This window comes from Trematomus bernacchii, unplaced genomic scaffold (genome assembly GCF_902827165.1).
Source record: "Trematomus bernacchii unplaced genomic scaffold, fTreBer1.1, whole genome shotgun sequence".
Lineage (NCBI taxonomy): Eukaryota > Metazoa > Chordata > Actinopteri > Perciformes > Nototheniidae > Trematomus > Trematomus bernacchii.
This window is the reverse complement of record NW_022987828.1, coordinates 6,293,968-6,304,868: the sequence shown is the minus strand read 5'-3', so window position 1 is coordinate 6,304,868 and position 10,901 is coordinate 6,293,968. Positions and strand designations below refer to the sequence as shown.

At 40.0% G+C, this 10,901-nt stretch overlaps 1 protein-coding gene across 1 annotated transcript; it reads right to left on the bottom strand.

The window, feature by feature from the left end:
- Positions 1–2,116: 2,116 nt before the first annotated feature.
- On the bottom strand, positions 2,117–10,477 carry gclc (glutamate-cysteine ligase, catalytic subunit). The gene is made up of 16 exons (XM_034151865.1): positions 9,867–10,477; positions 8,787–8,899; positions 6,468–6,650; positions 5,932–6,045; positions 5,463–5,521; positions 5,174–5,310; positions 4,967–5,041; positions 4,693–4,809; positions 4,335–4,473; positions 4,119–4,231; positions 3,942–4,034; positions 3,716–3,820; positions 3,545–3,626; positions 3,215–3,324; positions 2,951–3,071; positions 2,117–2,836 (listed from the first exon to the last, which is right to left on the bottom strand). Exons 1-16 carry the CDS (start codon positions 10,014–10,016, stop codon positions 2,655–2,657), a joined length of 1,893 nt encoding a protein of 630 aa, XP_034007756.1. The 5' UTR covers positions 10,017–10,477; the 3' UTR covers positions 2,117–2,654.
- Between the last annotated feature and the right edge of the window lie 424 nt (positions 10,478–10,901).

The window sequence follows — 10,901 nt, the reverse complement described above, 5'->3', positions numbered from 1 at the left end:
TCGAAGGCCACGCCCCCCACATCTGTGCCCCAGTTGATCGGGAAACAGGAAAAACCGGTACTTTTCAGGCTCTAGCTCCGAGCCGGCGCTGAAAACGCGTTGGTGTGAAAGGGGCGTGTAGTTGCAGATTGCAACCAACTGAACATCCACTCACCTCCCCCTTCTCCAGGCATGTAGACAACCTAGGGCCAAGAAAAATAACTAAAATATGTAGTTAAAGTAGTACATTTTACTAAAGTTATTGTCCTCTTCTTCCTTTATTGAGGCAGTTACGGGGACACCGGATACCACTTTCCCACTCATAAACTTCATCAATGGATTCAACCCAGAATCATTACAGAATATTGATTGCATGGAATTGCCCTTTGAATTAAACACTCAATGTTTGAGCCGGAAAATAAAAAGAGTAAGCTGTAAGACAATAAATAATAAAAGGATAATTCTCTATGGGTTCGACTACAAACATAGTTTTACATCATGGATATGATTTGTATGATAACATTGACAAGTAGAGCAACCTCAGTTTGATTAATCTTGTTGAAAGAGGGCTTGGTTATGGTTACAAGACCCTGATGATTAACTCAGAGGTGTGTTTGGATAACAACATTTAACTCAAAGTTATGTTGCAGACTTTGTGTAACACTGAAGGCATATGTTTAAAATGGTCTACCATGACTGACTTTCTTTGTTTAAAAAATAGTAAAAAAAATCGGTGTACATTGACATTATGAACTGTCCTGGAAAAGGCACAGGTGTAAATAATGAAATGTTTTATAATTAAAATGCTTTAGTTTTAGAGTCCTTGTATTATGCATGCTGTCTCACTGTCACTATAGCTTACACAGTCAAATAGAACAGAGCCATTATTGTTATTAGTAACACCTGTGCTTTCTATTACAGGTCAAAATATTGCTGGGAAAAACGGCCTGTTTCTCCCTCAGGATTAGTGGGGACAGATGGCTGTTCTAACATTCACTGACCTGCTGCATATTAAAAACAAATCACATTAAACCTCACGTATCGATTCGCTGTAATGTTTTTTCTTTGCATTTGTGAGCTTTACAACAAACTACTACATGGCTGTTCTCTAGTCACTATATTCTTCTAATATGCCTTCATTTTGCGTGTGCTTTAACTTGTCTGTTTTTTGTCTCTCGGCAGGATGTACTATCCATAATCATTATCTGGTCCACAAGGTCAAACTGATGCTCTCATTTTCCCCTGCAGCTCAGTATTATGTAAAGCTGTGATTCTTTAGCACCACCTTGTGGATAATAGTGTTCAGGTATTGGCTGTTAGATATGAAGTGTTACAACAAAAATGAAATGCACTGGTATACTTATGTAGTATTTACATTTTTTCCCAAAAGAGGCTCTTCATTCTAAATGGTCAACGAAAGGGCCTGGATTTTCTACAGATTGATGAATTCATATAGTTCATAATAAACTATTTTAACCTCCAAGATCACCAGGAAGTTTATCTGCTACTATTCTTTTGAGGGGATAGCAATGTACAGTTTGTCTACTCTATATGATACAGGCTAAAATATCTCAGTGATTGAGAAGGACACCATATTTTGTTAGCAAGGCTTTTAGTGCAGATTTGGCTCGCCCAGGCAATTTTGTAATGCTAGCATACTCACACGCTTAAATTACATTGAACATTACCTAAGATTAGCATGAAATCTCAGTAAGATTATGGTAACATGCTGAAGTAGCTTAAACAAGGGCTGCATTATTTTCCTTTACTAGATAATATAAAGTTATTGTAGTGGTAAGAATGTGAAGTTCCAACTGCTTCAGGACTCATGATCTCACCCTGACCTTTGACCTCTTCAGGGGAGGGGGGCAAGGTAAAGTCACCCGAAGGCTCTTGCACCATCTGCATATACAATTTTAAAGTTTTTATAATAGAATGCAAGCAAATTCTCACAATGAACATGTTGAGGCAAACATCGTGTCAGGTCCTGGCTGCTAACCAATATTTAAAAATGAAAATATTCTGACGACCGGCATTCTTGTAGGGGTGTCATGCGGCTAGTTGGATTGCTTTACGGGCCGGTTTATCATCATTCCTACGGCTCATTTTGAATAAAAAACACATTTAATACCATATCTTCAATCTTGTGCAGATTTATTTTAAAGCAGCATCACATTTCAAACAATGCTTCACTTCTTTCAAGGTCCCATTACAACGTCAGCAGAGCAAAGCAAACATTTCTCTGAAAATGAAAAAAAACCTCTACCAAATGCAAAGAAAGCTCCAATCTAGAATTTAAAAAAAGGCCCATGATGTTGATGTTTTAAAGAGAGGAAATACAGTATTTATAGAACTCAAGGTTAAAAGCAGACTACTGTACAACTCTTTGCTACATTTACATTCTCCCACACAGATAGACTTAATTTCCAGAGAAAAATAAATACACATCTGATTTCTATTACACAACCGTAAGCATGTCTTAACCCTATTAAAATAATTCTGTAATCATAACAATCTGATACAGTATATATACAAACATTTGATGCAGGTGTTTTTTCACAACACACACATGCAGTTTTGCATTCTGTTAAAATTGGACCAATGTCATGAGCCACACATTTGGTCTTCCTTTACATGCAAATTTGAATATTGACGGTGCCTTTCTGCAGCCTCTCTCATTTGAACCTGTTCACTGGGTTTCCAATGAGCTCCGGGCACTGCTCCTCCCCTTTTGCTATCTTGTCGCACTTCTGGAACAGGTCGTAGTTAATCTTGTCAGTGAGGACGCTGTCCTGCTTATACTGTGGATGCTTGGCAACAAATTCCCTCATCCACTTGGCCATGGTCATCAGCTCGCCTGTTTCAGATCAGAAAAGTAAGAGTTACGCGCAGAGTTGAAGCTATAGGAACAGAAAAAACGCTTTTGGATAATAAGAACAATACATTTTTTTTTTTTTTAATACAAGTTTACCTGAGGCACGCTTCTTGATGAGCTTCAGATAGTTTAAAATGGTGCACCTGGTGTCCACATCCACTTCCATGTTTTCCAGGTAGCAGTTAAGGATGGGGATAAGCCCTTGAAATACTCCCTCCTAGTGATAAAAACAGCAGTAATTGTTAGATTTATATACCACAGTCAGTAGGATTCATCCTCTGGAGACCATGAATGTCTTAAAAAAAAATGAATGCAAACATATCCAATAGTTGTTGAGATATATTAAGGAGAAATAATCACCTTTCCGTTGATGATGGTGTCGATGCTCATCAGTGTGTACTCCTCGTTCCCACCATCAGTGTCCAGGCCATTCTCAGCCGTGGCAGCGCCATCAAGGCCCGGGTTGCAGCCTATTGGTGGACAATCAGAATGGATCAACCACTGCTTACTCACTTTAAAGAAATACTTCACCCCCAAAAAGACCATTCTTAAAATCAATTACTCTCCGTGTTACCTTAAATGTATGAACACAACTTCCAAGGTTACACAAGGTGATATACAAATGGTGATTTTGCATAATATTAGTCCCTTTAAGAATCAACATAAAGTTACACTTTTTTTTTTACCCACCTTTGAAGATGTCTTTTCGGAAATAGAACATGCCCTCCTGGACTGAGTTTCTCTTCTGTGCTACCTTCATGTTTTCATCGACCTAATGAAAGACAGTTGATGGATCAGGGCACCCTGTGCAAAGTATACACACACCTTTACAAAGAACTAGGCAGTGCGGCTGTTTTTTACCTTTGACAGAGGGATCAGAAAGTCAAGTTTATAGGACAAGATCACTCTGGTGAGCAGGACGACGAAGACCACATATGCAGCGTTTTCAAAGTCAGTGAGCTGCACCTGAAAAGTCAAACGCAACTTACTATCATTTCTGTTTTTGTATTTGCAAAGCCATGTTACCAAATAAAAGCAAAGATTACAATATAAAGTCTAAGTTAAGTAACAGTGCGTTTCTTTTTACCTCCATGGGACGAAACTCGACTCTCCAGCCAATGTCGGAGTTGGGAGGTGGAGGTTTGAACCTCATCGTCTGCCAGTTAGTCGACTGCAGGCTCTGCAGGAAGACAAAATAGACGTTATACTACTTTTAAACACAGGGTTTGATATTTGCTCTAATACAGAATACAAAAATGCTCACCTCAAAGTGATCAGATTCGTTTTCGTCATCTAGGTGGATTTTCTCCTGCAGGACGTAGATTGGATCTCGGATGAAGAGGTGTGCTATGTGTTGGGCCAGCAGTTTGTCGATTCCTACACACAGGAATCCAATTGTTAACTTCTAAACTGCATAAGCATTTATTAGAAATGTTCATTTTTTGACATATTTCTATTTCTATCACTTCCTCTCCTGTACCTGCATCCAGCAGCTGCTTCTGGATCTCCTCATCTATTGTCAGATCGATGTCATTGTACTTCTCACCGCAGCTGGACAGGTAGCTGTCAATTGAATCGTATCTTGACTTGAAGATCCTGTATTTGTTGTTTTTCAAAGGCTGCAAAGGAAAAAAAGGACATTTTATACATTATACTCAAAATACCAGACAAAAGCATAAACAGCTCTACTGTCAAATTAGTTTGGTGTATGTTGTCTATGATTATTTACACAAATAATAAGAGGTAAGACTTCACAAAGCCTATTCATAATTAAATACTTTTCACCAAAGCGCGTCTTTATTTGCAAAGAGTCTGGATTTTCAGGTCTGTCTGCTCACCACGAGTCCGCGCTCCTCCCGTGTCCTGTCGTCCACCGAGGCAGAAATAACTCCCCAGCGACAATCGTTATCCGACACAAAACCCCGGTAGAAGGGCGAAGCTGCACTCAACGCCATCTGTAGAGAGAAAACGGTTGTCAGTAATAGCAATTTTGTGAACAAGAAACTAAGCAACACAATGTTGTACCGCTTATTTACTCATATTACAGAAAAACATTGGGATTAAGATCGTTAGTTATGTATCAGTCCAGCTGAAGAGGATCTATCCACTCACCACTATGGGGCAGAATGTTGCTAGTTGGTCATAAAGGTATCTCGCCTCATCAATGCTACAAGCTTGGAATGTCACCTGCAAAAGCATCGTAAAAGAGAGGCTGAAGTACATTTATATATCACTCATTGGGATTGTGAAGCTGCGATTGTGCAAAAGTCATAACAATCCAGGCTACAGCATCTTATGTACAAGGCTGTTGGTTAGTACCTGCAGGCAGCAGTTGCCCATGCCGAAGCCCATGGCGTCCATGTATATATGGTCAGGCAGAGCCGCCCGCGCTGCCTCGCCATCGTCCTCAGGGAACTCCTCCACAAATGGAGATGGTGTGCACTTGTCTTTGAAGACTGAAACGGAAGGAATAGTTTTGTTTCTCAAATGTTTAGGAAAAGATTGATTGGTTGACAGAAAACATTTATAGGAACGACTAAGTAGATGTCACATAAAAAAAAGAAAACTACAGTAACTCATAATATCGATACATTTGATTTAAACTTACTTGGCACATTGATTGCAACTTTCTCTCCCCTTCTGTGACGTATGTTTCTGGTAAGAGCGCTGAAAAAGCAAATACAATTATAGGTAATAAGTATGGTATTGTCCAGATGCATACTGGATTTTTGAGGCAGTTACCCTATATTGAGCAGTTTTAAAGTAAATTGGAGGACAGTATAGGCTAAATAATTGCTTGTTGCGTTCAAACGTGTTTAAAGAAAAAGATACACAACAGTCTGTCATTTCTGTCCTTCAGAAACACATAAAGCAATACCGATATATCAACAATTAATATTGGCTGATTTATCGCAAGATAATTCATATTAACTTATAGCCTCTTAAATGATATGTGTATTTAGTAAAAGTTTTTGCTCATCATGACCAAAAGGAAAACATGATCCTGCTTTATAGTAAACTAATGTGTTTAAGAACATATCAGTGAGGAAAACAAAGACTTTAGTTATGAAGCCTACCTGAATCTCGGGTGTCTGTTGATGGCCTCGTCTGGGAAAAACAGGGACTTGGACACGCCCTTCTCCACAGGGGTCGGCCGGTACTCTGGCTTAGTGAAACCCGGGCAACCTAACCTGAACAAAGGACCAAACACAAACAAACGTTACAGGGCTGCAACTTACCATTAGAGCTGTCATCAATTATTCAGCCAATCATTTGCCCATGTAATTATCTTTGTGTGAAAATGTCAAAGAGAAAAGTGCTAATAATTTTCTAAAATCTAACCAGATATTTATTATGTCCAATATCTTCCTTTGAGAAGGAAAGATCATTAAATGCTCACATTGGACAAGATAAGATCAGCGTTTAGCTTGAAAGCCAAAATTATTAATTTATGATCACATTTATTTTCTGTTATTTCCTTTCTGTAGATTGATCAATTTATGGTTGCAGTTCTATAAATAGCATGAAAACAACTATTTGTTGCACATGGCTTGCTGTCTAATGATGAATATTGTAGGCTGTTGGACCACCTGCTCTTGTAAAAACTAAGCACCTTGGGAATGAGGTGATGGTGCAGAGCTTTTCGTTCTGGTTGAGCACAGAAGAGGCCTCTCGTCGCCTCTTCCCCATGTTGCCCTCCACGGTGTTGAACTCCGACATGGTCCCTCCGTACGGCTGCCCTGGAGTTCCTTCGATCATGTAGCTGCCATACTCCGGTCTCCAAAGAGTGGGGTGGCTGTACAAATAGGAAAAGTGTTGTGAAAACAGTCTCGCTTTATAGGTCAGCGAGGAAAGAGGCCATGGAGAAAAACGTTATCGCGAGGACCTTTCTGATTGAATGAACCGACCGCTCGTATGTCCGCCGTAATCTTGGCACGGCAAACAAATGCAACGTATTTGTGCTCCGGAGCGTGCTCGGTGGTGTGTGCTACAGAGGGGCAGTAATGAGGAATGCATCGGCTCCACTATTCCCACTGCCCCTGGTATTTCCCCTGGGTGAAGTTGGCTCCACAGATTCAGACCGACGTCATGGGCAGCGCGCAAACATAACACTCAGAAGCTTGTACCAACACGTTTACAGCGGTACCCACAATGCCTCTTATTAAAGCAATGTCACTACAGATTGGAAATGCAAACGGCGCTCCTAAGAGAAGAAATTATTGTTATCTCTGACGGGTGACCTCAGAGAAATCATCCTCATATCATCTCTAAATGTTTGAGAGTTTATCCGATTTTCTTTTTTTACCATATTAACAGTTTTGCCAAAAAAACGGCCTCTTGTTCAGATAGGATTTGAATATGCTCACACCAGCTAATAAAAAGTTCTCTGTTCACAGCGTGTTTAAGTACATTTGGGCGATGACGTTTCAGAAAATGTTAATGTTTTTCTGCAAGTAACTATGTTTGGGTATAAATCGAAGGGAGTAATGAAACACTGAGACTATGTGTGCACCAACACTGTGAAATAAAAAACAAGTTTTGGTATATAACTAGCGTTGCCGATATATCAGATTTTCATTTCACGATCAATGTGGCAAAAACATGATAACAATATTTGAAACAAATCTTTTAGACTCATTTTTCTTTGGGGCGTTGTGGGAAGAAAACAAACCATGAGGATTTAAAGAAACGGAAATGATTTAAGACACACTGTATTATTTAAACGATAATCATGCGTGTGCTAGTCATTATTTTAATATTTCAATTTCTAAATATACGGTTATCCCTATATCCGACACTTCTAATTGGAAGCAACAAGTCTCTTATTTTGAAGAACTTTGAGAAAGAGAAATAAAAGCCCCATAAAGAGTAGAACAGCACTTAATGATTGACAGGGAGAGAGAGGAAAATGGCTCACTGGTGATGTAATCCCTAGAGTGAGGTCAATAGCTATGTGTCGGAGTCATGAATGGGAACAGGAGAGAGAACAGGACGGAGCAGTCAATGCACGTATAATCGTTTGAAAGACTTTGAATCCTGACCGTGTTTGTCAATGGTACAGATCAGGGTGTGCACAGCTAGAGGAGAAACTCTGCTGCATTGTAAAAGGGATCAGACTTGTTAGTAATCATCACATGTTATACGGATGATGAATGAACAATGACTTTGAAAGTCAAATCCTCTAATATAGCCTATAGGCATGCAGGCAAATTCAGTGTGAGTGAAACGCGGTGGGACTACAGGGAGAGCCCGAGTGCTCCACAACACACAAGGGAAATGCAGAAAAATCCCTAAAAGTTATTTTCAAGTTTGCAGCAGGTGAATAATGTTAGCTTTTCTTATACACTTTACCAAAAATAACCCTCAACTGAGCAGCTACAGTGTTTGTAGTTCATCTCAAATTCAAATGTTTCTCTAGAGAGCTGTCTCACTCTTCAAAAGTCGCTCTTCATGTTTACATTCTCGTTCAATGGGTTCAACAGACTCCGTTGACAGGATCTAATCTGCCATAATAAATATGTGGGTGTGTAGCAGCTTTAGAGATAACAAAACAATACCTGGGAATGTGTGCATGACAATTTGACTTCTATACAGCCTGTACTTTTATCATGCACCAAGGCCAAGGTTCATCAGCACAATACTTTAAAAACCCAATCAGCTAGTTGTTAGCTCTCTGTAATCCAGAACAAAATCACAAACTGACAACAGCACTCTTGGCATATGACGTGCATACATTCAGATTAATGAATTTAAGCGTTGCCATTTCTGAATGCGAGACAGATAACTTGACTTGAACAACAGGTGCATATTGGGGGAGGACGGAAACAAAGTTAAAGAAGAAAAGGTTCTTGTTTAAAACTACACAGTATAAAGATGGATAGATCTTATGTATTACATTCAGCTGCGTTTATTCTGTGGCGAGCTTACTTACTTGGGGTTTATATTTTCGCCCTGTTCTTGGAGGGTTTCCAAATGATCTTCGCCAGTCAGTACGAGTCGAACCTTCTCATCTTTGTCGTCCAATTCAACCAACATGTACTCAACCTAAAATGCAAATCATCAAACGTAAGCAGGATCCATTATCAGTTAAACAGTCAATCAATGAAATACATTCTTGTTAAGCACTCTTTTCATTTCTTTTAAGGTTTTCAATCATCGCTAAACAAAGGCACAAAGCAGCCATGTTCAAGATCAGACGGCAGCACATCAACTCCAATTCATCAGTTATGTTTCCTTGACTCTGACTCTGCTACCCTCTAATCCCCTGTCTGAAAGAGGGATTAATCTATAAAAACAGCATTCCACAATGTTCAAAATCAAAACACTTTGTTCAAAGCTGGAGCACTCTGAACTTTTGTGGACTGGGTGGCGGGCAAAAACTAATGTGTTACGAACTGTTTGTTAACAAAGGATAATGAACCAGGATTTAGGTTAAAGTTTACTCAACACGGGGAGTCTTGTAGCCTGGGGTGTTTTATTCATTATACAGTCATTAGGAAACGGCATGATTGTAATAATAATAATACATGATACTTGTATAGCGCTTTTCTAGACACTCAAAGACACTTTGACAGAGAATAAAAAAACAAAAACAGATAAACAAAACAGAAAATAGGGGGGGTGGGGGGGTGGGATGGTCAGTGGTTGAATGCAGTAATACTCAGGAATAACATTTATAAGCAGCTCTTTCATAAGATATACTTTTTGTAAGTGAATAACCATTAGTAACTAGGCTAACAATGCAACAAGTGACAACAACTAACACCTTGTTGACAACTAACCTAAACACATTATGCAGTGTTTTAGTGGGAACATGTACTCTAATATATAACTAACTTATATGCATGCCAATCTTTTTAAGATATTACACAATGTAAGGTTGCATTTTGATTTTGCAGAAACGATAATAAAAACAAAATCTTATTTATGTCAATGAAGGATCACTATTGTATCATGCAGAGAGATCAAAGGCAGCAGCAGCACTTTCTAAGATAAAAAGCTCCTTTCTTACCTCATCGCCCCATTTCAACACATCTTTCTGTCGCTCCTTCAACTTGTTGTAGATGTTGAGAAACTGAATAATACCGTGCTTTCTGATGTGGTCGGCATACTTCTTGGTTTCCTCCCAGTTCGTTGGAGAGCCCTGTGACAGCAGACCCATCGCACAGACAGACTAGAGGTGCTGCTGCTGTTGTCTTAAATCAACTTGCACGCTGAGCGTTAGCTAGCTAGCTAGTGTGTCCACCTGGGGCGGAGCTAGCATGAAGTGTCGGTCCAAACAAACGACACAGCCCGGGTCCTTGCGGTGCTGTCCGAGGGTTCACAGGCAGAAAACAGGTGTTTTTAAGTTAAGCGTTAAGCGTGCCCTGTCGGTAACCTTAGCGGGGCATCCAGAAGAAACAGGCCCTTGCTCATCACTTGCTAAAGTCTGCACAGCCCGGTAAAGCACAACCCGAGAAGCTGGTGTGGCCTGCTAGCCTCGACTCGGTTACCGACCACGTTACGGGTCCGTTCAAGTGTTGTTATGTGATGTGCTGTGCTGACAGCAGAGTGAACCGGGAGGTCAGGTCGTTTTTGCCTAACCAGTCTTCTGCACCTCAGTCTCGCTGTGTTGTGCATATGTACGCCCTCCTGGTTTCACGCACGTGATGGCGTCAGGCGGGGCGGGAGACGTCACGGTGACTCAGCATTCCTCGACCCATAGGCTCCTCCCACACCTGTCAATCATATCAGGTAGTGGTGCTGCGTTCATGTAGTGCTGGAAATATTGTGTCACTGATAACAAGGTACACATTACAAGATAAGGTGTAACTTTTCTGTGATATACAAAGTAATCCTAGTTGTTTATGCTCATATTTCTCCCAAATACTGGATCCTGCTTCTTTCTTTCTTTCTCTTTCTTTTGGCGAGCTTATTTCTTTTCACTGGCTTTTGCTGAAAGATAAAAGTTACTTTTTATGTATCCCTTTGTCTTATCATTTCGACAACCCTGTTTAAAACATCAAGAGTCAAGTTTATAACCAAACTTTGGGAAGGACCTACTTAT

What these genes read in the sequence shown, in the direction of transcription:
- gclc (XM_034151865.1), bottom strand. Translation starts at nt 10,016, where the DNA reads ATGGGTCTGCTGTCACAGGGCTCTCCAACGAACTGGGAGGAAACCAAG. An exon ending in CAACATTCTGCCCCATAGTG is followed by an intron (nt 4,810 to 4,966) that starts GTGAGTGGATAG and finishes TTCTCTCTACAG; the next exon opens with ATGGCGTTGAGTGCAGCTTC. An exon ending in TCGAGTTTCGTCCCATGGAG is followed by an intron (nt 3,821 to 3,941) that starts GTAAAAAGAAAC and finishes TTGACTTTTCAG; the next exon opens with GTGCAGCTCACTGACTTTGA.